Here is a 27,201-nt window from a genome sequence, read left to right on the forward strand (position 1 = left end):
AATTCCATCAATAGGTTTATTAGGATGGTTTTTAAGAGTCTTAATGGATGCTTCTTTCCCCTCTTTGAATAACATTAATCAAATGTAGACAGGCCCTATTTTTTATTATTTTAGCAGGTAGAGAGGAGTAAAATTGTGGTGAAGAAGGATACTATTTGATTAGTTGTTTATTAGGTGAGAAATTATGCTGAAAATGGTTTTATATAATTTGTTTAAGAGGGAAAGATTGTTTTAGAGGAGAATGTGATATGGAATGGAATGCTTTATAGAAATCAGGTTTATTTTAGTTTAAATTAGAGTAAGAGATTGATATTGAGTTATGTACAGTATATCTTTGTTGTAGAAAGTTGTAAGTCACTATGTCATAGTTCCCTTTTTATTTTCATGGTTTTTTTAGTTTTCTTTTTTCTTGCAGTGCTCTTTGTTTCATTCTTTGTAGTTTTTATTCTATTTATTTGTTTATTTATTTTTCACATTTCCTTGGCTGACAGGACCTGGAGCATGCTCATCCAGCTGGACCGGATTGGATGGGCAGAACTAACTGGGAAAAGATGGTCCCTAAGGCAACCCAGTCCCAAGCCATGAAGGGCTTTAAAGGTGACAACCAGCACCCTGAATTGCACCGGGAAACACACCAGCAACCAATGCAGCTCCCGAAGCAGAGGTGTTACATGTGCTGAGTAACCGACACTATTTACATCCTGGGCAGCTGCATTTTATAGCAGCTGAAGCCTCTGAATGTTCTTCAAGGGCAGCCCCATGTAGAGCGCATTGCAGTAGTCCAAATGGGAGGTCACGAGGGCATGAGTGACAGTGAGTAGTGCCTCCTGGCATAGACTTTGGAAGAATATCTTCCTCCTTCATTTCTCCTTAGACAACAGGCCAGTGACTGTATGTCAGGGTGGCCTTACTCCCAATAAGACACAGACTCACTTAGAGGGTCTAAGGATTTCCGGTTTATTGAAAGCAGAGTGCCTACATAGAAAAAAGACGGGAATGCAGGCGTGGTGGTGGGGTACCCCGTATATACCCATGTGGCAGACCTTGTCCTCCTCCACCCCCCATTGTCCCACAAGCTGGATCCGGATGGGCAATCTGAAGTGGTATGGGTCTGTCAATGGGCAATTCGGGTGATCTCCACTGGTCTCCTTTGTCTTCTCATTCTTGTCCGGTGCAGGTGCGTCCCCCTGGGTAATGTGTGGAAGTTCCCCCGATCTGTTAATGGTTCTTAGGTCCAGGCAGAGGTGTGCCTCTATTGTCCTGGTGATTGTTTTAGGCGTTTGTGTGCTTAAAGGCAAATGGTTATCCCTTCCTCTTTCCTGATAGGCATGTTCCCCGTTGTGATGCTCATATGCCTTGCAACGGGGAACATGACACTGTACATTACACACTTTTCTGGTAGGATTAAATCTCCCTCCCTCCCTCCCTCTCTCTCTCTCTGTGCGTGCATTTGTGTTTATAAATCATTTATTCATTTTTCTGTAGATTGGGTGGTAGGTGTCGCACAGCAGAGACTACTATACTATCTGGTATCTACATTTGTGGCTATGCAATAACAAAATAAGCATTGAGGAAAATGTCCAAAGCATTTGGATGGAGATGCAACAAAGCATTTTTTTTTAAACTGGCATGCACAATTACAGTGTTCATGGGGCTCCTAGGCTAAGGAATGCAGAATAGCACCAAAGCTTCTAGCGTTACAGGTTCCATATCTTCTAAAATGATATGTAGTAATTACAAAAATTTCTAGAGGTGACGGACTCGTCCCTGGGGGAGCTGGGGGTGTTGATGACTGGCAGGAAGCTCTGGCGTGGGCTGGTCCATGAAGTCACGAAGAGTCGGAAGCGACTAAACGAATAAACAACAACAACAAATTACAAAAAAACAATGTAAATTGTAATATGAATTTCCAACTAATATTAGCATCTTCTAACATCACCATTATCCTTTATTTGTCCATATATTGATTTCTTTCATACCAAGCAAATGAAAACAGTCTGGTTTCTGTTATCAGTCCCCTGTTCTCCAGGGTCATTATATATCCATCCATACAGAGAGTAGCCTGATATGTGCCAATATTAATTGTATCCAACAATGCATGCAATACAAAGAAATAACATTTATCCTCCAAATTTAGAAATTGGAAGAATATCTATTTCATTTCAGCCTAGATGGAACATACATTTTACCCATTTCTCAGTGGATGGGGGGGGGGGGAGGTATCACCCAGGTTGGAATTCCCAAGAAACATTTTGAGTTCAAAAGATTTTGCACACCGTTGAATTTATTCAGTGAGTCCCTTGCGAAGAATTTCCAGAAGTGGTTGGTGAATGCTACCCATAAACCTTCCTGATGATCTTTTTCAGGTACTTCCCTGTGCCAGGTGTGTGCAGAGCTGCCACCAGGGGTACAGCAAGGCTGTTCAGGAGGGGAAACAAGCTTGTTGCTACAAATGCACCAAATGCCCCGAAGGAAGAATTTCAGTCCAAATTGGCAAGTGGAAACGAAGAAAGAAACGAAGAAAGAAACGAAGAAACAAACAAACTTATTGAGTTTTCAGGCTTGTTCCTTTTCATTTCTCACAATTTTGCTAGGGGTAAAAGACAATAGATGTTTTTAAAAGTAGATTCATTAATAATTTGCATACATTTATTACATGACCTTCTCTTTCGATATGTACTCCTTTTCAGGAGAGGGAATGTGGAAAATAGCCTGCAAATATTACAGAAATTCAATAGAATAACTTTCCATTCATGATAACAAAGTTTTTTTGCCCCCTAAAGATTAACAAATATTATGGTGTAAGTGGGTTGGGGTATGTGAATGGCATTTCTAGGATTGAGTTCTCTAAATTAGCTGGGTAAAATTTTCTGTATTCCTGGAAATGACAAGGCCTTGTTCCTTTATTTCAGATGCAGACCAATGTGTGAGATGCCCAGAAGATCACTATTCCAATGCGGAAAAAGACCAGTGTCTTCCTAAACGTTTCACCTATTTATCCTTCAGTGAACCCTTGGGAGTCACTCTGACTTCCTTGGTTCTTTTCTTTTCAGCAACCCTCATTTTAGTGGCAGTAACTTTCATTCTGCACGGGGACACCCCACTGTCAAAGCCAACAACAGGAACATCACATGTATCCTTCTTTCCTCTCTCCTTCTTTGTTTTCTGTGCTCCTTTATGTTCATTGGCTGCCCTGGAGAAGTGACTTGCCTTTTCAGGCAAACTCTGTTTGGCCCCATTTTCTCCATCTCAGTTTCCTGTGTCTTGGCCAAAACCATCACCGTTGTTCTGGCCTTCCTGGCCACCAAGCCAGGAAACCAGATGAGGAAGTGGCTGGGGAAAAGATTGGCAGGATCTGTCATTGTCCTCTTCTCCTTCATGCAAGCTCTTCTCTGTGTACTGTGGTTGGTCACGTCTCCTCCCTTCCCAGAGTTAGACATGCACTCCCAGACTGATAAGATCATTGTGCAATGTAATGAAGGCTCTAATTCCATGTTCTATGTTGTCCTGGGCTACTTGTGGCTACTGGCCACCATCAGTTTCACTCTGGCTTTCTTTGCCAGAAAATTGCCTGATACCTTTAATGAGGCCAAGCTGATCACCTTCCGCATGCTTGTGTTTTGTAGCATTTGGGTGTCCTTCATCCCCGCTTATCTGAGCACCAAAGGAAAATACATGGTGGCTGTGGAGATCTTCTCTATCTTGGCTTCTACTGATGGCCTACTGGGCTGCATCTTTCTCTCCAAGTGCTACATCATACTGTTAAACCCACATCTAAACACAAAAGAACCTCTGACTAAGGATAGTTTAATGGTCTTATCCAACCTTGTAATTTTCAGCATTTTCCATGGGGGACATCCAAAAATATCAACCTGGCGGCCATCACTATGCAATCTAACACATCCCCAATCATGTTTTGCATCCATGATGTTTATAAAAAAGGGACAAGGCTTTGATTGCTTAATCACAATGTCAAACCACATCTAAACAGAAAAGAACATCTGACTAAGAGGATAGTTGGTCGAATCCAATCATTCATTTTTCAGCATTTTCTGGCTCTGGAGATTTTCTCCAATTTGTCCTCTATTGCTGGCTTTTTTGGTTTCACATTCCTCACTTAATGTAACGTTACATAACAAAGAAATATGAATAATTATCTTGCAAGGGAACAAATGTTGTATCTGACTCTTAAGGTCTTCAGTCTCCCACCAGATATTTCTGATGTATTCCACCAGTGAGAATCATTATTCATTTCCTTACTCCTTCCACCATACTTTGATCTCCTTTTAATTTGTTGTTATCATTCCATTGGTATCCTTTAGCATACCCATCTGAAGTTGGAACTTCCTTCTGAATTTAGAGATCTTTTGAAAGACTTTCCTCATTTTGTAGTAGTTTCATTTCCTCTTTCCCTGTCTTGGCTGCCTCTTAAAGTTTTAATTCTCTGACCACATAGTTCCTGTATATAACTCCACGGAATATCAAGGACTGAAATGTTAGTGGGGAGAGAAATGGGCCCCAACATTTTCACGAAAATCTCACCTCTGTTTTATCTTTTATTCTGAGTGTTAGACACATTTGTAGAGAAAAAAAAAGTGGCCTAACGTCCTCTATCCTTTTTTCCCCCCAGAGTATGTCTGTAATGTAAACTCATAGTAAAGAAAGATTCTTGGAGATAAAATACAATGTTTGAAAGACTATTGTTCTTGATTTCATGTCAGATTAAAGGAAGTTTGGGGAGAGGAGTGCTGAACTGATGTTTTGGGATGGGTCCTCTCTAACCTCTTAAGTCAATGAAGATGTAGAAGTAACTGGAATCCATATAGAAGTACTCAGGATCAAGAGGTCTCCTTGGAGATAAAATATATCCTTGGAACTGGACTCTCCCTGATTTCGTATCATAGTAAAGAGAGTTTTGCGGGAAGGGTACTGAGATGCTCTGTTTTTGGACTGATACATTGCAATATCTTAAATCAATGGAGATGTAGGAGGAACAGGATCCTTATGAAAATATGATGTTAGCCAAAGCAGGGAGTCAAAGAAAACTTTTGGGAAGAAAAGAAGAATATTCAATCTGCTCTTGATAGAATGGAAAACTGTCTTGGCTCCAACAAATGGAGAAGTATTTTGCTTCACACTAGAGGTTATAGTAGACCAGAGATTGCTAACCAAGTTCCCAGGAGCTACAGTAGAATCTTAATGCAAGAGGGCCAGACTTGCCTTGAGGGCAAGAAATGAAAATGAAGGATAGCAGGATGGACAAGAAATTGGTGGGGATCTTTTCTCCCAGTGAAACAAATAACCCAAAATATGCCCAAGGAGACCCTCTTTGTACATTAAAGAAGAACTCTTAACTTTTGGACAGAGGTAAGTCCCAAATCTTAAAGTCCAGTGCTAAACAGCAGTTTCCCCAGCGCATGTTAGTGAGAAGCTGTGTTGTTCAGGTTGAGTAGAAAACCAATGGTAAGGGTAGGAAACTATATGGATATTCCCACAACTTTTCTTCCAGTCCACCCCAAGTGTATCCACATACAGCATGGAATCTGGAAGGAGGAAACCTTCACATATACAGCTTAGGACAGTCGTTGCATGTTCAGCTGGATGGTGGAGGATTCTCTGAGAAGTTACTTGAGTTGTACATTTCTCCATCTATGGCACAGTAATAGGAAGTGCAAAAGTAATTTTCATGGATGAATCCACCATCAGTCCATGAAATGGGGAATGGGAAAAAATTTACTGAGAAGGTTGGAAGTCGGTAATATCACCTGAGATAGTTGGGATGTTTACATAACATCCAGTGGAATCTTAATAGACTTACTATAAGCTGGCCACTAGCCATGTAGAGATGACACAAACATCTTTCCTCTAGAACTTTTTAGGGGCTAGAAGACTTTAGAGAAGGCTATTATTTGCCCTATACTGTAATTATCAAAATCACTATGTTCTACTTCTGTATCCTCAAAGCTAGCAAAGCTGCACAAAGGTTTCTGGGGAGGAAAAAGGCTGAGAAGAAAAACCAGAGTAGCTGTTTCTGGGCTACACTTGAAAGAGCCCTCACAATTCATATTGTGCCACTGAAATCTCAGAGGTTAGTTGTAAGAAGGAAAGACTTGTCATTGGGAGTTTAAAAGAGAGTTTCTCTCTCCTTTTTTCCCTTTTTTATTAACCATCTTCATCCTTTTCAACAGAGATTTCCCCTTAGGTCTGCTCTAGACAAATGCTGCTTGCAGAGATCACAGCTGTTTTTATGTCAACCATATACTTGAACAAGTGGGATGGTGCTTCAAGATTTCTGGCCTTTCAAACTCTTTTGCTCTTTTCCTTTCTTCCTGAGAATGTCAGTGAGAGTTTGAAACCCATGTGCAACCATCCCCCCTATGACCCAGGGGCATTTGGTGTCTCCAAAGCTGAGGTGATATTTGGAGGATTTTTTTCCTTTGTACTTAATGATCCGACCATTCAAAGTTTCACAGAAGAGCCAGACTTTTCCAGATATGCTTTGTAAGTAGACCTTTCTTCTTTGAATGATGTGCATAATGTCTTCAGAAAAAGCTGACAGAATGTGGGCAAGAGGGAGATAATGCTTGTTCAGAGGTTCACTTACCTCTTGGCAGTCTCATATTGCAATATATTTTGAACATGGCTTTCAGAGAGGTTCATCAACATTTCTTGTCTTGCGCTCAAGGGAAGTCTAGCCTTCATACACTAAGGATCAGGAAGTGTAGCTCTAGGGAACCTGGTTACCAGTCTCTGATCAAAATAGCTGTGGGATCTGCAAGTAGTAATTGTCTAAACCTCCATAAAACCACAGGGAGGGATCTGCTCATAATTTAATGGACTTTTTCTGAGCACTAGGAATGTGAAGGTGCATTATGAGGACACTCTCAAGAAAGTGAATTTTATGAATTGATCTTCTAACGTGTCTCCAAAGTTTAAAATAACTGCACCCAACATTCACGGATGAAGTGTGTAGGGTAGTGTACATGGACTTTCAAATCTACTCCTGTTTATCAGGCAATGCCTTTTAGGAAAAAGTGGAACTCCAATGCATCTCTCTGGAAAAGGACTTCTAACAACCTGCTCCAAAGGCTTTGTGGAAAAATAAATCAGGAGGTTTTGAGGGTGTCATCATAATGTGCAAGGCATAAACTCTCTTTGAGTGAAGTCCAAATTAATCTCCCCTGTACCAGTTTCTGAAATTACCTACATTGTCTGCACCTTGTGTGTTTCTTTTTGTGGTATGATTATGTGTGCTTGTGCACTCTTATTTCAGGTTCATGACAAAAAAGTATCAGCACGTCCTTTCCATGTTTTTTGCCCTTTATGAGATCAACAGGAACATCAAGCTGTTACCGAACACCACACTAGGACTGGAGGTTTATGAGAATAGTTTTGAAGTAAGATTTGCTGCTAAGAGCATTCTAGATCTTCTCTCTATGAGACAAAGGAATCCCATCAACTACAGTTGTGTCAGAAGGAGGAAGAGGAAGATCTTGGCTATCATTGGTGGCCTCACCTCCCCAAACTCCATCCACATGGCCCACGTCCTGAACACCTACAAGATTCCACAGGTAGGAGGATTTTTCAAAGGTCTTCTCATAGCTTTTATAAATGATTACTCATTTAACAGAACAGCATCTCTTTTCCTATCATGGACATTTTATTTTAGTAGTTTAATTAATTACTAAAAAAAATCAAGCAGCAGAATCAACAGTAATAATCACCTAAAAGAGAGGATTTGCAATTGATTTCCAGCCCAGGAATCTGAACTGGTGTTCCCAAAGGCAAGAAATTCTGTGCAAATCCAAATATCTCAAGGACATCCCGTTGCACAGAAGAAATGATGAAAAACGCAGAATGAGAACATATTATGTGGAAGAAATGGTTAAATAATGATGATCAGAAACAATGGATGTGCTCAAGTAAAAATACATAGGAAAATATATATTGGATAAAGATAGACAAAAGGGGAAATTTCAAAGTAGCATTTTATTTTGGTATAGGAGAAAATCCACCAAACTTGCCTCCAGAAGCTTTCTTGGAGTAGGCATTCAGTGTACAAGATGCTGTATCTGGAATCATACAACAGTATCTCTGGCTTTCCCCTTTGCCCAAGGAAGTGCCATATTTTCCTCGGTCTCCTCCTGGACTAAATGGTCCTTCTTCATTGTCATCCTTAAACTGGCCACTTCCAGGAGGAGTTGTAAGGAGGCAAAAAGATAGTCATGTCCTGAGAGAGTTAGATGTGTCACCTTTCGATAACCAAATATATGTGGAGAGTTTTCTTACAGTAGAAAAAACAGGGCCACTGCTTCGAAAAACCGCATCCTTCCACTTCAGGGATGTATGTCTTAATGGTGGAAGCAAGACTGGGTGAAAACTTCACATCTCTCCTTGATTACATGCCAAAATGAAAGAAGACACCTGCTTGTTGCTAAAGTTGAGTTCCCATCAATTTTAGGTAGTAGGTCCCATGATGGGAAGTGGCAGAAATTGAAGTCTACAAGCACTCCCAATTCTAAATGGAGCACAAATTCTCAGATTCTCCTACTGGGAAGGTTGTGATCTGTTCCTTCCATGGAAATCTTGTTTGTGACCCTTGGTTGCTGGTCATTTGGTCAGATTCGCCCTGCCTTGGACTCTGACTGGGCAGGGCAGGCACTGGGCACTGTCTGGTGATGTGATCTGGGATGAGACTGAGCCAGTGACTCCAAAGGAAGTGACAGCCTCTCTTGAAAGTGTCCAGGGAGGTGGCTCAGAGTTGGATCCATGCTGTAGTGGAGGTTGCTTGAAGGCCCTTGAGATGGTGGGGGATGTTTTCTCTTTCCTTCCTTCAAGTTTTGGTCTCTTCTCTTCTCTTCTCTTCTCTTCTCTTCTCTTCTCTTCTCTCCTCTCCTCTCCTCTCCTCTCCTCTCCTCTCCTCTTCCCTCCCCCCTTCCCCCTTCCCCCTTCCCCCTTCCCCCTTCCCCCTTCCCCCTTCCCCCTTCCTTCCTTCCTTCCTTCCTTCCTTCCTTCCTTCCTTCCTTCCTTCCTTCCTTCCTTCCTTCCTTCCTTCCTTTTGCTGTTTCCATGTTTTAAACACCTATTTGTGTTAAAAAGTAAGTGTGATTGAAGCCCCCTTTTTTTCTTTTTATTTCTTCCCATCCAGGTTTCTCATCTCTGACAACTTTGTTTGTTTTTGTGTTGTGTTGTTTCTTTGTTTTTCAATCATTTGGAGAACTTGTAAACCCCCCAGAGTCAGTGGGAGCCAGGCAGCAGATACATTTAAATCGTTGCTCCTTCTTGTTGTTATTTCAACTATAATGTCCAAGTTGCATCCAATATTCAGAAAGAGAAAGAAAAGATTTTAGGTTCTTCAGGACAAAGGATGCACTTCTCAGCTTCCTTCTCAATGTCTCTTTGTTCCAAACAGCTCAGTTATGGCTCCTTCGACCCAGTCCTCAGTGATAAAAGGCAGTTCCCTTCCTTCTTCAGCATGGTTCCCAATGAAAACTTACAATATGAGGGGATTATTCATTTACTGAAGTATTTTGGATGGAACTGGATTGGGCTTTTGGTCTCAGAGGATGAGAGAGGGGAAATCTTTCTCCGAAATCTCCAGCCAATGCTTTTCCAGAATGATATTTGCATTGCTCTCATGCAGTTGATCCCAGTAGTAACTTTGAGATTCCATCAAGATACATTTACTCCTTGGTTAAGAAACCTAATGAAAACTCTCCCCCTATTGAAAACCAATGTGCTCCTTGTCTCTGGTGATGACCAGTCCCTGGAAGGTTTACAATGGGCTTTATCAATCTCTGAGTTTGACCTAAGGCACCCAATGGACCACAGAGTGTGGATCATGACCTCTCATTGGGATTTCACTGCTGTTTTAGTAGAGGACAGGCCTTTCCCCACAAAATCCTTTAACGGTTCTTTATATTTCTCACTCCACACAAACATGGTACCAAGATTTCAGGACTTTCTTGACAGAACACACCCTTTTTTCCATTCCTTTCCTTTATTCCGATGGTTCTGGGCATCTGCGTTTGAGTGTTCCTTACCCCCATATGAAGAAGGAGAAAAATACTGCACAGGAAGGGAAGAACTGGGGAGACTGACTGGCTCTGTGTTTGAAATGACCATGTCTGGAGAGAGCTACAATATCTACAATGGGGTTTATGCTGTAGCACATGCTTTGCACTCAATGCAATCAACAAGGGCAAATCCAGCTCCTCTAAGGAATCGGGATCGAGTAAATCCTGGAGAGCTTCAGCCATGGCAGGTATGTTATTACTCTTCTCAGATAGATCTGTAAAAGGGCTGAAGGAGATGAGGTGGGCTCTGGAGCAAACGTCTGAACTGTCTTCAGATGTAGCTGAGTCATGTTAGCTGCCCTTTTGCCAATTAGACATTCTTAGCAGTTTTCAGGAGCTGGTCAAGCTTATGTGGGCTCAAACATCTAGTAGGGTTGGACTCAGATTTATGAGAGACCACCAGGAATGCCAGGACTGGCTGATTAAACTAGGAATTTGAAATTTGAAAAACATCTTGGGACAAGGTTATAAGAAAACATTTCTGTACAATTGAAAACATACAGTGCCTCCATTGTAGTCTAGTCTTTGAAAATAATCTCAGATTTTGTACCTTAATTGCAACATTTCTCATACACTTATGGGGAACCTACTTCCATTGTTAACTCTCTGGAAGGGTATAAAAGGCAGGATTGGAATCGCTAAGACCAACGTCCTAGAAATCCAAAATTAAAATAATATTTCTTGAGGGAAGTTAGGAAGCCAGATTCAGAAGTCTTTCAGTGATGCTGTAATTGAAGGACAGGAAGGATATCTAGAAGCAATTCTCAAAGTCCTTTGTTTTATTTTTTTCTTCACCCCCCCCCCCTTTTGCGTGGGATGGTTTAATAACTTTTTTTTTTCTTTTTGCAACAGTTGGAGTTTTTCTTACTTAGTTTTTCACAGATTATGTCAGAATTGGATCTTACACTGAGAATCTTAATTTCACTAGTTAAGAATTATTCCAGGTAAGGGTTAGGAAAATATTGGCTTCAATTTTACTGAAATTGGAATTGTTCTGTGGTCTGTAGATTCAAGAGATGTCTGAATCCAAGCAGAATGGGCTACAAATAATTCTGGGGAAAATTAGGATAATTTGACAATGTCGTTCAGTTCACAAGTTGGAGCAAGTTGGCTTTGGCTTCTCGACCTTCATTGAAAAACTGATCTGATAGATGTAAGAAGCAATTAGAAGATGAGGAAGTCTGTCTTGACTGGTGGATAACATGCACAAGTGCATGACCATTGGTTGCCCAATTCACAGGAGGGTGAATGAATGATGAGATTAAGGAGTCGCTTAAGCAGTGAAGGAGCAGCTGAGGGCCTGAGGGAGAGAAATGAGAGGGAATTTCTTTAGAATGAGCCATTCCTTGCTACAATGGCTCCAGTAACAAGAATATCTTCCGTCTCTTGATGCTCTAGTCTAACTTTTGTGCAGTCTTACTTCTCTCCTCTCCTGAATCCAGCTTCGCTACTTTCTGAGGAACACCTGCTTTAATAACAGTGCAGGAGATGAAATCTCTTTTGATGAGAAGGGGGACTATGACCCTGGATTCGACATCTTCAGCATGGTCACATTTCCCAATCGGTCCTTCCAGAGAATCCGGTTTGGAAGGACGGACTCGAAAGCCCCCGAGGGGAAAAGGGTCACCATCAAGGACAGTGCCATTGTGTGGAATCACAAGTTTCAGCAGGTACATTAGGTGGTATCTTAATACGGTAAGCTATAATTTTTGGATGAAGATATTTTTTGAACGACTTGAAAATCCACAAGTGAAGCACAGTGATGATCTCCTAGAGCCTTGTGCTTATGCTGGATATTGGGACCATTTATTCGTGAAAAGGTCAACTAACGTTTTCCCCAATTTCCCTAAGGTAAAAAGAAAAGAAAAGAAAACTTTCTGCAGCATTCTGCAGACTTCTTTTTTAAAAAGTCTACAATATTATTTCCTTCCTCTTATCCCTTATTAAATCTACATCTTCAGTGAAATTTGGTATGCAAATGCATAAAGTCAGCAAAGACCAAGCAAAGTAATCTTACTTTTTAAAAAGGTACAAGGTTTGTTACATATGTGTTTTATAAATGTAAATTATATTTATATTCCAAGCCTAGAAATTTATTGAAAGAATGAATTCCTCCTTCAGTTTTGCCCTAGAGAGCAGAATGACAGGGACTGTAGGATTCAGTGTTTCCTTGTAGGATTGAAGCTTTATATTCTTTATGTTTTAAAAATCTTTTGATCCATTTTTCTGTGGATTGGGCGGAAGATACCACACTATTTACTCTGGACTCTTGCAAGTGCAAGATAACAAATGGGCACGGACGTGGTTTGAGGAAAACACAGCAGACATCCCAGAATGCAGGATGGTTGCTGCAAAGTTGGAACACTATCAAAAACAATTATGATCTTGGCACACTTGATCTCCAAAGATTTTGCACATCTCTTGAACTTAGTAAAACCTGACCCTTTTTAATTTCTTTGTCTGCAAATAAAGTGGAGCATTTCATGAGGCTCACCAGCCTTCCTGATGCTTATTTCTAGGTACCTCCTCGTGCCAGATGTGTTGACAGCTGCCGCCAGGGGTACAGCAAGGTTGTTCAGGAAGGGAAACATGCCTGTTGCTACAAATGCAGCAAATGCCCCGAAGGAAGGATTTCAGTAAAGACTGGCAAGTGAAAAAAATTGAATTATATCCTGGGAATATTTAGAGGTTGAAATTTTATCATTTTTAAATTCTTTTCAATTTTGTTGTGATATGTAATGGAGTAGGTTTATTCCCATCCACTCTCAAAGGGGACTGAGGTTAACCTGCAGTAGATTTAAACAAAGGAAAGAAAAGAAAGGGGTAATTGAATATTTGCATATATTTGATATATAATCATCTTGCTCACTACATTGAGAGAATGAAATTTCTTTCAGGAAAAAAAAGTAGAAAATAGCCTGCTAATATTATGCTGATATAACACAATATTATAATATATCTTAATATAATATAATATAATACCATAGAATACATTATAAAACAATAGAATATAAAGAATACAATATAATATTAAACTATAACAAAGTAGGTAAATAATAATAAATGAAACATAAATAAAGTATAAAGTATAATAAAGTATAATACAACTATATTATATTTGCTACTATAATATTATAATAGAGAATCAGTTTGGTCTAGTGATTAAGGCTTCAGGCTAGAAACTGGGAGATCAAATTCTGCCTTAGGCATGAAAGCCAGCTGGGTGACTTTGGGCCACTCACTCTCAGCCTTGGGAAGAAGGCAATGGCAAATTACTCCTCTAAAACCTTGCGAAGAAAACTTCAGGGATTTGTCCAGAAAATCACTTAGAACTAGAGACAATGGAATGGATTAAAATTATTATCATTATTATTAAATTAATATTAATATTATCATATTAATTCCACTGAAAACTTTTGTGTAACATAAACGTTTTGCAAAGGATTTAGACAGTATTATTGTCGCAATGTAATGGTGTATGTGAATGGCATCACCAGGAGTGATATCTCTAAGTCAGCTTTTGCAATGACAAGGCCTTGTTCCTTTATTTCAGATGCAGACCAATGTGAGAGATGCCCAGAAGATCATTACTCAAATGCAGAAAAAGACCAGTGTCTTCCCAAAAGGTTCAGCTATTTATCCTTCAGTGAACCCTTGGGAGTCACTCTGACTTCCTTGATTCTTTTCTTTTCAGCAACCCTCATTTTAGTGGCAGTAACTTTCCTCCTGCACTGGAACACACCCATTGTCAAAGCCAACAACAGGAACATCACATGCATCCTTCTCTCCTCTCTCCTCCTCTGCTTTCTATGCTCCTTTTTGTTCATTGGTTGGCCTGGGGAAGTGACTTGTTTCCTTAGGCAAACTCTGTTTGGCACCATTTTCTCCATCTCTGTTTCCTGTATCTTGGCAAAGACCATCATGGTAGTTTTGGCCTTCCTGGCCACCAAGCCAGGAAACCAGATGAGGAAATGGCTAGGGAAAAGACTGGTGGGATCCATAATTGCCCTCTGTGCCTGTATTCAAGTGGTTATCTGTGTAGTATGGATGGTTATGTCTCCTCCCTTCCCAGAGTTGGACATGCACTCCCAGACTGATGAGATCATTGTGCAATGTAACGAAGGCTCCGATTCCATGTTCTACATTGTCCTGGGCTATTTGGGGCTATTGGCCACCATCAGTTTCACTGTGGCTTTCTTTGCCAGAAAATTGCCTGATACCTTTAATGAGGCCAAGCTGATCACCTTCAGCATGCTTGTGTTTTGCAGCATTTGGGTGTCCTTCATCCCAGCCTATCTGAGCACCAAAGGAAAACACATGGTGGCTGTGGAGATCTTCTCCATCTTAGCCTCTACTGCAGGTCTCCTGGGCTGCATCTTTCTCCCCAAGTGCTACATCATCCTGTTGAAGCCAGATCTCAACACAAAAGAACATCTGACCAGGAGGATCTTTTAACAGTCAAACCCAACATGCTCTTTTTCAGCATTTTCCTGGAAACCATGAGCATCAATGGAGGAGGGCCCAAAAATGCTACATAGAGTAAAGGAGCAGGGTTTGATTGCTCAGACACAGCTGCTACTGTATATTGACTTTTTTTTAAAAAGCCTCCCCCCTGATGGTGATTAAACATCATTGAAAGTTCAATTGTTCCTCCTTTAATGTTCCAACAGATATTCCATTATGTCTATGTCTACATATTGAGATTGAGATATATATTGCTGTTAATTCTTATTTGTTATTCTAAAAGGGCCGCAATTAATGATTTATTCTGTAACATCTGAACAGTTTTAAACATTTACACATTCATGGTTTCATTGAGTTCCATGGTTACACTGCACCTTTTATCATTCCGGGGGGCTAGAGAGAGCAAGAGTGGCTTGAGAAATTCAATGGCCTTATAGACATGCCAGAACCATTTGCTGGAACATGAGATCTCTAGATATTGACCAGCTTGACTCCAAATCATGTTCATTTGCCCCCTATACTTGCTTTTTTTTTTATTGACTGGAGGAAGAAATCCTGCCTCTACAAGAGTCCATTTGGGGATGGGGTGATTTTAGTTCAGCTGGAAATGGGCTACCTATGGAAAAGTGTATATTCTGTGCATGTATTTTATTTATTAGTTTGTGAACCTGAATGCTTTATATGCAAATGGAGGCTGCTGTACACTTCAATGACAGAAAAAGAGCTGATAAGAAACCTTTCTACCATGAACTAACAATAAACCCTGCTCCTCAATCCAGAGTAATGTGAAATGCTTCCATAGGTCTCTTCTGCTAATGGGATGTTACATGGCTTCTCACATTAGTCGATGCTTTATTTGTCTATTTTTGGCATAACTGGAGGATCCAGATTAAGCCCTTGTGGAAATAAAATTGAACTTTAGATCCAGGGAACTGAAAGGCTTTTCTGTGATGGTGTCATATTCCTCGTTTCAATGGTTTGAATCCATTGTAACGTTTCCCAGGTCACATTCCTGTTCCGTGTCTCTCATTAGCGGGGAGGGGAATTTCAGCCGTGCCGGGCTGTAATCTCCATGCTGCTATGCAGGAATGTGTGTTTGGGTTATAACATGTATTCAAGGTTACTTTCCCAGGCTGATGTGGGACGGTTGCTAACACCTGGGAGGGGGTGGTTGCTATGGTGGGGCGAGGGGCGGGATTGGGTTTGAAGCGAGAGTATTTGGTTTGTATTTCGCGTGCTTTTGCTCATTCTCAGCTTTCTCTGTATTTGCATACTATTCCTTTAATAAATCAGTTATCTTTAAGCTCGGGCTTGTGAGACTGAGTATTTTGGAGTAGGCAACCATTACATAAAGCTGAGAATCCATAAGTAAATTTTCTGCTAGCCCCATCCAAGTGTTTGGTGAAGGGGAACGCTAGTGATGTCTGAACCCAGGCTGCAAGAGAGCGAAGGGGGTGAGGAAGAGCCAGACACCACAAAGGCGCTTGTGGCCCTGAGCTCCCGAGCTCAGAGGGCAGCCCGCTGGGATAAGCGGGGCACTCAGAGGGAAGACCAGGGTTTACTGTCTGAAGTGAGCGGTGCTACAGGGGATGACTATCGAACCGGGGAGGAAGGAGACTCCGAGGCCGAATCGCCCCAAGCGTCCTGGGAACCGGAGATCCTGTTGACACCTATGGTTGTGGTGACCAAGGGGCCATTAGAAGAACCAGTTACCCCCGCACGCATAAAAGCACTAGAGGAAAAAATCAAATCTATACTTGCCATACTAAAGGAAACCCCCCGAGGGTCGGGATCCCCGCGAGAGGGTCCGGAGGAAATGTCAACCTGACAGCCCAATCTGGGGGCGAGGTCCCCATCACCCAGGGGAAGAAGTAGGACTCGGGCTTTCAGGCAAGCGAGGGGAAAAGAGTCGGGAGTGACCAGGGAAGGGTCACAGACGGTGGGCAGGCATTCGTTGGCTTTCGCGGAACCAGTTGAGCCGAAAGAGTCGACAAGAACCCCTCCGCCTTTCATGGTAAAGTTTGATGGCAATCCCACCAAGTTGTCCTTCTTCATTACCAATGCCAGGAATTATATGGAAGACTGGGGGCAAAGCTTTCGCTCAGAACATGGCAAAATCAATGCCATCGCCAACAAACTAAAGGGGAGGGCAGCAGATTGGTATGTACAGCTATGCCAAGCCGAAGCCACGGAATTGGAAGAATTTGAGGAGTTTTTGTGGGCATTAAAACAGCACTTCGAAGACCCCTTGGCCCAGGAACGAGCGAAACAGGCGCTGAGGAAACTTTCCCAGGGATCTCTCTCCATCGCGGACTACGCCTTGGAGTTTAAAGCCCTGGCTGGAAAGGTGGAGGATTGGTCCCAGTCAACTCTAGTGGAAATGTTCAAACAGGGACTGGAGACGGAGGTCCTCTGCTGGGCTTTGGGACGCGACGATCCCAAAAACGTTGTATGGGTGGATTCAGCTGGCAGGCAATGCTGAAAATGCCCTAGAGACTTTCGCATGTAACAAGGAACTGAAGCAAGGGAAGTCAAGTAAAAGTGCCCGTGCCCCAGGATTCCCAAGCCGGCCCAAACTGAAAAGTTGGGAGGAAGAAAAAGAACGGCATTTTGCGAAACGGCAGTGCCTAAGATGCGGGAAAGAGGGACATCGCGCAGCTGCGTGCCCAAGAAAGAGATCTGAGGAGTGGCCAGGGAAGTCGTCTGGCAAGTCTCCTTCGGGACCGAGGAAGGTGAGGGCTGCCCGCGCGGAGGTCGACCCTAACGACAACCCATTCGGGGGAGAGGAGGAAGAGCTGGATTTCAAACAGCCGGTGGGAAAAGGCAACCACCTGCTCTGAAGGGTGCCATAGGGCAGGTGGAAGGAGATGGGCGTGACCACGATTCGGTGAGTGGGAATTTTCCTACCCTGACGGTCAAGGTGAAATTGGGATCCAGTACTCGAACTGTGGAGGTGTGGGCTATGCTTGACTCAGGCTGCTCGCGCTCGTTGATGCACCCCGATCTCGTAGCCGCCTTAGACCTCCCCAGGTTCCCATTGAAGCGGCCAATGATTTTTACACAATTGGACGGGACTATGGCTGGGGGGAAACCAATCACCCACTCCACGGGACTGGTGGCACTGCAATTGGGTAGTCATTGGGAGAAATTACCCTTCATCATAGCGCCGGTGGGGGGCCCATTAGTCATTTTGGGGATGCCCTGGTTTTTCAAGCAAAATCCTGTTATCAACTGGCTGCATAGGACTGTGACATTTGCTGATGGATTTTATAAGGTGCCAGAGAAGGATTTATTGGGAGACAATGAGGGTGGATGGGCAGCCACAACCACAGTACAAACGCTTGAGCCACTAGAAGGGCTGCCTGAGCAATATCAAGACTTCGCAGATGTGTTTGGAGAAAAGGAGGCGGATCGTTTGCCGCCTCACCGAAAGACGGACTGTGCTATTGAATTTCTGCCCAATGTCAAATTGCCTAACCCAAAAATCTATGCTATGTCCCCGAAAGAGTTGGCCACATTGAGGGAGTTCATTGACAAGAACCTGGCCAGGGGTTTTATTGAGCCAGCTAACTCTCCGGTGGGGGCACCTGTTCTTTTTAGACCGAAAAAAGATGGTTCTTTGAGGCTATGTACAGATTTCCATGGGCTCAATGCAGTTTCAATATTAAACAAATATCCTTTGCCCCTCATCAAAGATATGTTATCACATCTGGCCAGAGGTAAAATTTTCTCAAAACTGGATTTAAGGGAAGCCTATTTTCGCATTCGTATAAGGGAAGAGGATGAGTGGAAAACAGCATTTAACTGTCCTCTGGGGGCTTTTCAATATAAAGTGTTACCTTTTGGTTTGTCGGGGCACCTGGGGTTTTTATGCAGCTCATCAATGAGGTCTTGCATGACCACCTGTTCAAAGGGGTGTTGGTATATTTGGATGATGTATTGATTTATACTGAAACAATGGCAGAACATATTCACTTGGTGCGTCAAGTGCTTGCTAAACTGCGAAAGGCTGAGTTGTATGCTAAACTGTCAAAATGTGATTTTCATCAGTCGCAAATTGATTATCTGGGCTACAGGATTTCAGAAGGGGGCATTGAAATGGACCCTGCTAAAATTGAAGCCATTGTCGCCTGGGAACCCCCACGCACGCGACGCCAATCACAAAGTTTCCTTGGCTTCGCCAATTTCTATTGGGCATTTGCCCAAAATTTTGCAGAAATTGCCCTCCCCCTCACTGACTTACTAAAAACTAAAGCTCAGGGGGATACGCAGCATTCAAAAAATCCAGGCGCACTACTTAAATGGACTCCAGCCTGCCAACAGGCGTTTGACACGCTCAAACAGCTATTTACAACTGAACCCATCCTAAGGCACCCCGACCCGACTAAACCGTTTGTGGTGCAGGTCGATGCCTCTGATTTCTCTATCGGAGCCCTTTTGCTCCAAGCCGACCACTCGGGCAGTTTGAAACCCTGTGCATATTTGTCTCGCAAGTTTACGGAGACAGAGAGGAGATGGCATGTTTGGGGAAAAGAGGTGTTTGTGGTAAAAGCAGCCTTGGAAACTTGGCGCCACTTACTAGAGGGGGCTTCTCACCCTTTTGAAGTTTGGACTGACCATAAAAACCTCGAAGCCTTAAGCACTAGTCGGAAACTCAGCCCCAAGCAACTCAGATGGGCTGAATTTTTCAGCCGTTTTGATTTCTCTCTTAAGTTCATTCCGGGGAGGAAAAACTTTTTGGCAGATGTCTTATCCCGCAGACCCCAAGATTCCGGCCCTGCGGCACTAGTTCAGGGTACAGTGTGGACTGAAAAACAATTGGGCTTGGCGGCGGTGACGCGCAGTCAGACGTGCACCCACCCAGCTCAACGGCCAGCCACTCCTCCTCCTTCCAGTCCGGGACGTTTGCCAATTCCCTCCGATTTGCAACAATAGTTTCTTCTCCACCTGAAATCTGATACTTGGTTGCAGGCAAACTTAAACACTGTTACTTTTGATGGGGACTTTGCCTGGAAAAATGATTGTCTTTACGTACCGGAGGCCTTACGAAAGACGATCTTGGTGCGCTGTCATGATGATAAACTGGCTGGACATTTTGGGTACCTTAAGACCCTCCATCTCACCTGATGTCAGTTTTGGTGGCCAGCTCTCATCAGGGATATTAAAGCTTATGTAGCCGCTTGTCCTGTTTGCGCGGTGACTAAGCGCAAGGTTGGAAAACCCCAAGGCTTGCTGCAACCGGTGGCTAACTCTGCCTATCCTTGGCAAGAAATCTCCATGGACTTTATAGTTGACCTACCCCCCAGTCAACGTAAAACAGTGATTTGGGTGGTCAAAGACTTCTTCTCCAAACAAGCGCATTTCATCCCCTGCGCATCCATTCCCACCATGCAACAGCTGGCCCGCCTATTTCTCATACACGTGTACCACCTTCACGGGAGCCCCTCCCGTTTGGTGAGTGACAGAGGCTCACAATTTATGTCACGATTTTGGCGGGCATTTATGAAACTGGTAGGAACCACGCAAGCCCTCTCTACGGCGTGGCATCCGGAGACAGATGGATCTACTGAGGCTGTTAATTCCACACTGGAACAATATCTACGGGCGTTTGTTAATTATCAGCAAGACAACTGGGTGGACCTGCTTTCCTTTGCTGAAGTTGCTTATAACAACGCTGTTCATCAAAGCACTGGCCAGGTTCCTTTTAAAGCTCTGTTCGGCCGTGATTTTGTCCCCATACCGGAACTCCCGCACCCACAATCTCTGCCTTCATCTCTAACTGATTGGGCACAGAATCTGACAGACTCTTGGCAAAAAATTCAACAAGCACTGCACCATGCCCAATCCTCTTATAAAAAACATGCGGATGCAAAGCGCTCCCCCCAACCTACATTTAAAGTAGGGGATAAAGTCTATCTCTCCACAAAGTTTATCAAATCACCACAGCCCTCCAAGAAACTGGGTCCTAAATTTGTTGGTCCTTTTCCTATTGTTGCACAAATAAACCCTGTGACCTTTAAATTGGATTTGCCACATAATCTTAAACGTTTGCATCCTGTTTTTCATTGCAGCTTACTCAAGCCGTTTCTCCCATCTGACCAATGGCATCCCCAACAATCACCTCCACCACTCATTATGATTGATAACCAGCAACACTTTGAGGTCAAAGAAATACTCGATTCTTGGCGCCAGAAGTCTGCCTTACAATATCTCATTCGTTGGAAGCATTTTCCACATCTTGAGTGGGTCGCTGCTCATGATGTCCGCTCTCCGGACCTGGTTGCTACATTTCATGCTGCTTATCTGGCCAAGCCGGCTCCTTAGCATTTTCTTTTAGGGGGGCGATATGTCATGTTCCTCGTTTTAATGGTTTGAATCCATCGTAACGTTTCCCATGTCACTTTCCTGTTCCGTGTCTCTCATTGGCGGGGAGGGGAATTTCAGCCGTGCCGGGCTGTAATCTCCATGCTGCTATGCAGGAATGTGTGTTTGGGTTATAACATGTATTCAAGGTTACTTTCCCAGGCCGATGTGGGATGGTTGCTAACACCTGGGAGGGGGTGGTTGCTATGGTGGGGCGAGGGGCGGGATTGGGTTTGAAGTGAGAGTATTTGGTTTGTATTTCACGCGCTTTTGCTCATTCTCAGCTTTCTCTGTATTTGCATACTATTCCTTTAATAAATCAGTTATCTTTAAGCTCAGGCTTGTGAGACTGAGTATTTTGGAGTAGGCAACCATTACAGATGGCCAAATATCTGTAACTCACTCTTTCAGTGAGATGGGCGGTGGTGAAATTCAAACTATAAATAAATAAATAAATAAATATGTGGGTGTCCTCCAAGCTCAATGGCCTCTTCACCTCAGCCATGCTGTGCAGGGAAACCAGAAAGGCAGAGGTGAGGGGGGGAGATAGACAGGTGGGGGGATCTGAAGTGGAGACAGTTTGCGCAGGGCAGGATAATGTGACCGCAGGACCCCGTGACCGTCGAAAATGCAGGCAGGTCACCAAGTGCCTGAATTTTGATCATGTGACCATGGGGATGCTGCAGTGGTTGTAACTGCAAGTGTCATGAGCACAGATGGTGAGCAGGAGGGGGCCCCTATCCAGGGTGGAAAACTCATGCATAGTAGCGAGAATTTGAGCGTTCATTCAAAGAGACACAGAACAGAACCGCCTTGACTTTTGGGGTTTATCTGTATGGGTTTTCTCACGCTTCTTCAGTTTGTTAGGATTTCCTGTCTAATGTAGCAGTAAAAAAACACTAGAGACCTATTCCTTGTCTCAGCGTGGTTCTTGCTTGTTAGGACAGCAAGGACTGATTGTAGGTCCACTTTTTCAGCCCTCTAATGGCCCAGCTCCAGCCACTCTAGACACTGAGTCTCTAAGGCAATTTTAGGGTGTGTTGCTGAGGAGACACTGAGTCTCCTCCACAGCATTAAGAGATGTGGATCTCAACTCCCATAATTCCTCTGACAGCATGCTGGCTGGGGAATTCTGAGAGTTCAATTCTCATCTCTAATGGTCTCCAACTCTGCCCCGATGGGGCTGGCACTGAGATTATTCCAGAGGGCTCTGGGAATCCAGCCCACTCCTTCTCCTCCATGGCTTCTAGCTGGCACTGCCACTATCAGTCTCCCCTCTTTGTCCCATGGCTGCCCTTCTGAATCATCACCTCTTTCACTGGCAAGGATTAGGCGGATGTATGAATGGCCACAGGGGCAACTTGCTGGCATCACCATGCTGTGAGAAGCTTCCCAGTGTGACATGGCTACAGGTGGGCATGACAGTATACCTATCTACACAAATATTCCCCAGTCAACCAAGAACAAACTCTAAAAAACAAAAAAGCAAAAGCAGACTCAACCAACAGACATCAATACCCACCAGAAAACTCCTAAAACCCTACAACAATGCAAACCAAAAAAAAAAAAAAATCCAAACACAACACATCACAAAGTGCTCTCTCTAAACTTTTGCATAAAGAAACGTTTTGCTAAGGATTGAGAAGGTATCTGAATGGAGTCAGCAGGAGTGAACGCTCGAAGTAGCTTTTGCAATGACACAGACTTGTTCCTTTATTACGGGTGCAGACCAGTGCGAGAGCTGCCCAGGAGATCACTATACAAATGCAGATAAAAACCAGGGCCTTCCCAAAGGTTTCAGCTATTTCTCCTATAACAAACCATTGGGAGTCACTCTGACTTCCCTGAGCCTTTTCTTTTCGGTAACCCTCATTTTCATGGCAATGATTTCATTCTGCATTGGGACACCCCCCCTTGTCAAAGCCAACAACAGAAACATCACATGCTTCCTTCTCTTCTGTCCTCCCTTCTCCTTTGCTTTCTGTGCTCCTCTATGTTTATTGGGTGCCCTGGGGAGTGACCTACTTTCTCAGACAAACTCTCTTTGGCACCATTTTCTCCATCTCTGTCTCCTGTGTCTTGGCCAAAACCATCACAGTAGTTCTGGCTTTCTTGGCCACCAAGCCAGGAAATCAGATGAGGACATTGCTAGGGAGAGGACTGGCAGGATCGGTCATTGTCCTCTGCTCCTTTATTCAAGCTGTTATCTCTGCAGCTTGTTTGAGCATGTCTCCTTTCCTCCCAGAGTTGGACATGCACTCCCAGACTGATGAGAACATTGTGCAATGTAATGAAGGCTCGGATTCCATGTTCTATGTTGTCCTGGGCTATTTCGGGCTGCTAGTCACCATCAGTTTCACTGTGGCTTTCTTTGCCAGAAAATTGCCCGATCTTTTAATGAAGCCAAGCTGATTACCTTCAGCATGGTTGTGTTTTTCAGCGTTTGGCTGTCCTTCATCCCAGCCTATCTGAGCACCAAAGGAATTCAAATGGTTGCTGTGGAGATCTTCTCCATCTTGGCCTCTGCTGCAGATCTGCTGGGCTGCATCTTTATCCCTAGTTGCTACATGATACTGTTGAAGCCAGATCTCAACACAAAAGAACATCTGACCAGGAGGATAATATAAAGGTTCAAATCAACTTTCTGTTGTTCAGCATTTTCCTCCAAACTGACTCTTGGTGGTGATCAATTGATCATTCATTAATTCAATCAATCAATCAATCAATCAACATTCACCTCTCCCATTGTGCTCACTCTTCCGGTGATATACTATTTGTATCCGAGTAAATGATTGAGACTGTAGCAGGTGGCTCTGCCAACCTTGTCTGGGCTTGAAGGTAGAGTGGGGTCAGTGGTTAGTCCATCGATGGAACACCACCAGGAATTCTTATAAATATAGCCTAGAATGGACATTAAGGTAACATCCTGGAAAGCAATGGCCAACCGTTTCTGTACTGTCAAAAGTGTTTAGAGAAATCACATGATTGAAATGAGACTATTTTTTCAAAAGATAGAAACTAGTGGTTAATACAGTGTGTCAAGACAGGGAAGACCCAAGGTCAGGTCCACCCTCAGCCATGGTGGCTCATTGGGTGACTTGGGGCCAGCCCCTCTCTCTCAGCCCCAACCTACCTTGATGTCCTTGAGAAAAAGTGCACAAGGGAGTTATGGAAGTTTGCTTAAGCTTTTAGGGAGCAGCAGGATATCAATTATGCAACTAAAAGAATAAAGCAAAATAACTTGGTTTTGAGAGGAAATGCCCTGAGACTGGAATGCAACTACACATCCCTTCTCCAGAAGGTGTTTGTTTATTTCTGCAAATTGATCCTGAGGCTGGACAAGGACATGCTTATGGAATCCCACAAGCAGGCATTTGAAGTGCCATATGTTCTGGATTTTTTTTACTACATCTATAAGACCCTTTTTTCACTCTTCATCAGATACTGCTTAGTTCCACGTGTGTTAAGAGCTGCCAGCTTAGACGTAGCAGGATCATTTGACAGAGACAAGAACTATGTTGCTAGAAATGTATTAAGGGCACTTTAAGGAAGATTTCAGTCCAGCTGGGTAAGTGTAGGGATCACCTTCAGTTATTTGCCATCTCCTAATCATAAATAAGATAATAATAAGCATATATGTGATGATGACAGTAGATGATGATCGGGATTTTCAAGCTAGTCATATAATTTGCTAGGCATGTGCAAAAGCCACCATTCTGCTACTCAGTATCAGGAGTATTCTGAACTACTTCCTGATCCAGAAGAGTTATTTCCAGAAAACTACCAGATCATCCCTGGCAAAGTGCATTCTAGAATAAAATGGGATGTTCTGAAATTTTCCAAAGTTTTATATCTTAGAAATGGGTATTTTTGCACACAACTAGTTGTGGCTAGTATCGTTGCCCAAATAAATATTGAGACTTTGCTTATGACTTTCAGATGCAGAGCAATGCAAGCTCTGCCCAGAAGAGTCCATCGGAGTTGGGTGGCTGACAAATTCAAATACAAACAAAGAAACAAAAAGTTCAGAATCCAAAAAAAGAGCCACAGTCAGTGCCCTCCCAAAGAAATCTCTCTCCTATCCTATGAGGAGCTTCTGGGAATAGTTCTGGCCACTGTGTTGGTGATGTGGTCATTCATCAGCATCAGCAGATTCTCATTTCCAAGGCCCACAGGAGATATATACGATATATTACTTGGAGCTCTGCTTCTCTTCTTCCTCTGTTCTTTCCTATCCATTCATCAGCCTCAGAAAATGATTGGCCTTCTCCATCAAACTGTATTTGGCATAGCCTTTTCTGTTGCAGTTGCAGGCATAATGGTAGAAACGATTAGAATGATTCTCGCCTTCCTTAGCACTCAGCCTGGGAACGGGATCAGGAAAAGAGTTGGGAATAGGGGGGGTGTTTCTGTCAACCTCCTCTGCTCCCTCATTCTATCATCTGTGCATTGAGGCTGGTCATCTCTCTGCTGTTCCCAGAACTGCACATGAACACCCAGATCAGTCAGTCCACCATGCAATGCAATGGAGATTCACAATCGATGTTCTACCTTATCCTGGGCCACATGCGGTTCCTGGCCAAAGAAAATCAATCTATAGCAGAAAAAATGTGCCTCACTTCCTCTATCCTGTTTCTGAAAGAATGTCTTCAAGGAAAACTCAGGGTAAAGAGATAAAGTATTCTTGGAGATAAAATACTATGTTTGAAAGAGTACTCTTTCAAAGGAAGGATTGGGAGAGAAGTGCTGAATTGCTGTTTTGGGATGGGTCCTCTCTACGTCAGGGAAGAATCCTTAGGGAAATATGAGAAAAACCAAAGCAGGGGGTAAAAGGAAAAAAATCAGAAGAGAGGAATTACATTCAACTGGTCTTGACAGATTGGAAAACTGGGCTAACTAGCTGGCATCACAGTGGGGGTTAGAAGAGATGAATGTGGCAACCTAATTCTGAAGAGCTAAACTTCCGGAATCTTTTCTATGTAGGAGGCCAGGCTAGAAAATGTAGGATTGCAATCAAGAAAAGGGAAGCTGAACAGATTGCCTACCACTCAGACTCATCTCATTAGATTAACTATAATATTTTCATTGGCCATGAACAGATTCACACAAACAACCTTTCTCTAGATCACCAGGCAGCAAACGACTTGGGAAGGTTATTATTTACCCTAGAATTAGTGAAAGTACATACTATGTTTTGTTTCTTTGGAGGAATCAAAGCTGCACAAGAACTCCTGGGGGAAAAAAGTCAGAAGTGCTACACTTTGAAAAGGGCCCTCACAATTCACTTTGTGCCACTGAAATCTCAGAGGTTAGTTGAAAAAGAGAAAGAGATATCATTGGCTGTTTCAATTATTCATCCTTTTCCTCTTTTTTAAGCAACCATCTTCCTCATTTTGCATGGAGGTTTTCCCTTAGGTCTGCTCAAGACCAAAGTTGCTTGCTGTGATCACAATTATTTTTAGTTGACCATGTACCTCAAAAGCTGGGATGCTGGATCAAGACTGCTGGCCTTCAGGATCCTTTTGTTCTTCTCACTTTCTGAGTGTGTTGGTGAGAATTTGAAATCCATCTGCATCCAGTCCTCCAACAATCCAGTGAAATTTGCCACCTCCAGAGCCAATGTGACAATTGGGGCTTTTTTTTCATTTTTTTATAACATTATCAACTCTAGGAGTTTCATAAAACAGCCGGACCTCTCCAGAATTGGAATGTAAGTACATTTTTCTCCTTGGAATGATGTGCATTACGACTTTCTAGAACTATGAAAGAATGTGGGAAAAGATAATTAAATATCTTCCAAAAACCCACTCCAAAGTTTTTGCCCAGATGTCTAAGACCTGCTGAAGGTCTCCTCCTAAATGGTTTGAAGTGTTGCTAGATTATTAGTAGGATTTATACTAATTAAATAGTTAATAGAAATTCCATTCATTTCACTGCCTGGAACAATCACTAAATCTGAACCAAGTTGGCGTTCCAGGATGACAAAGCCACCGCATTTCACATGTGCCAGGAGTCCAGTAGGTCGTGCTTTACAACTGCTAGAGTCCAAGTACACTCTAGTAAAGGGAAAGGCACGTGATGAAATGAGTGCCTATTTGGGCAGAAAGAATCCTTCCTAGCTCACAAAGGATTGAAATGATTGACTCCTGTCCTGTTGTTAAAATATCAGCAGTTTTGAGCTACTCAGCATAATCTCTTCTGCAGAAATTGCTGAAAGTACCTAATTTGCTTACTTCTCTCTATGGTTATGCATTCTTATTTCAGCATGATCCCAAAAAACTACCAGCATGTCCTTGCC

The 27,201-nt window shown here is 42.9% G+C and overlaps 1 protein-coding gene across 1 annotated transcript in view; it reads left to right on the forward strand.

The window, feature by feature from the left end:
- Positions 1-14,531, forward strand: part of LOC134496824 (vomeronasal type-2 receptor 26-like) — a 37,214-nt gene extending 22,683 nt beyond the window's left edge. The window contains exons 4-8 of the mRNA XM_063302537.1: positions 3,254-3,746; positions 7,274-7,571; positions 11,519-11,746; positions 12,596-12,722; positions 13,630-14,531. Coding sequence (XP_063158607.1) covers positions 3,254-3,746; positions 7,274-7,571; positions 11,519-11,746; positions 12,596-12,722; positions 13,630-14,531 — 2,048 coding nt within the window. The remainder of the gene's footprint in view (positions 1-3,253; positions 3,747-7,273; positions 7,572-11,518; positions 11,747-12,595; positions 12,723-13,629) is intronic.
- Positions 14,532-27,201: the final 12,670 nt, after the last annotated feature.

The sequence above is a fragment of the Candoia aspera genome, chromosome 4 (assembly GCF_035149785.1).
Source record: "Candoia aspera isolate rCanAsp1 chromosome 4, rCanAsp1.hap2, whole genome shotgun sequence".
Classification (NCBI taxonomy): Eukaryota; Metazoa; Chordata; class Lepidosauria; order Squamata; family Boidae; genus Candoia; species Candoia aspera.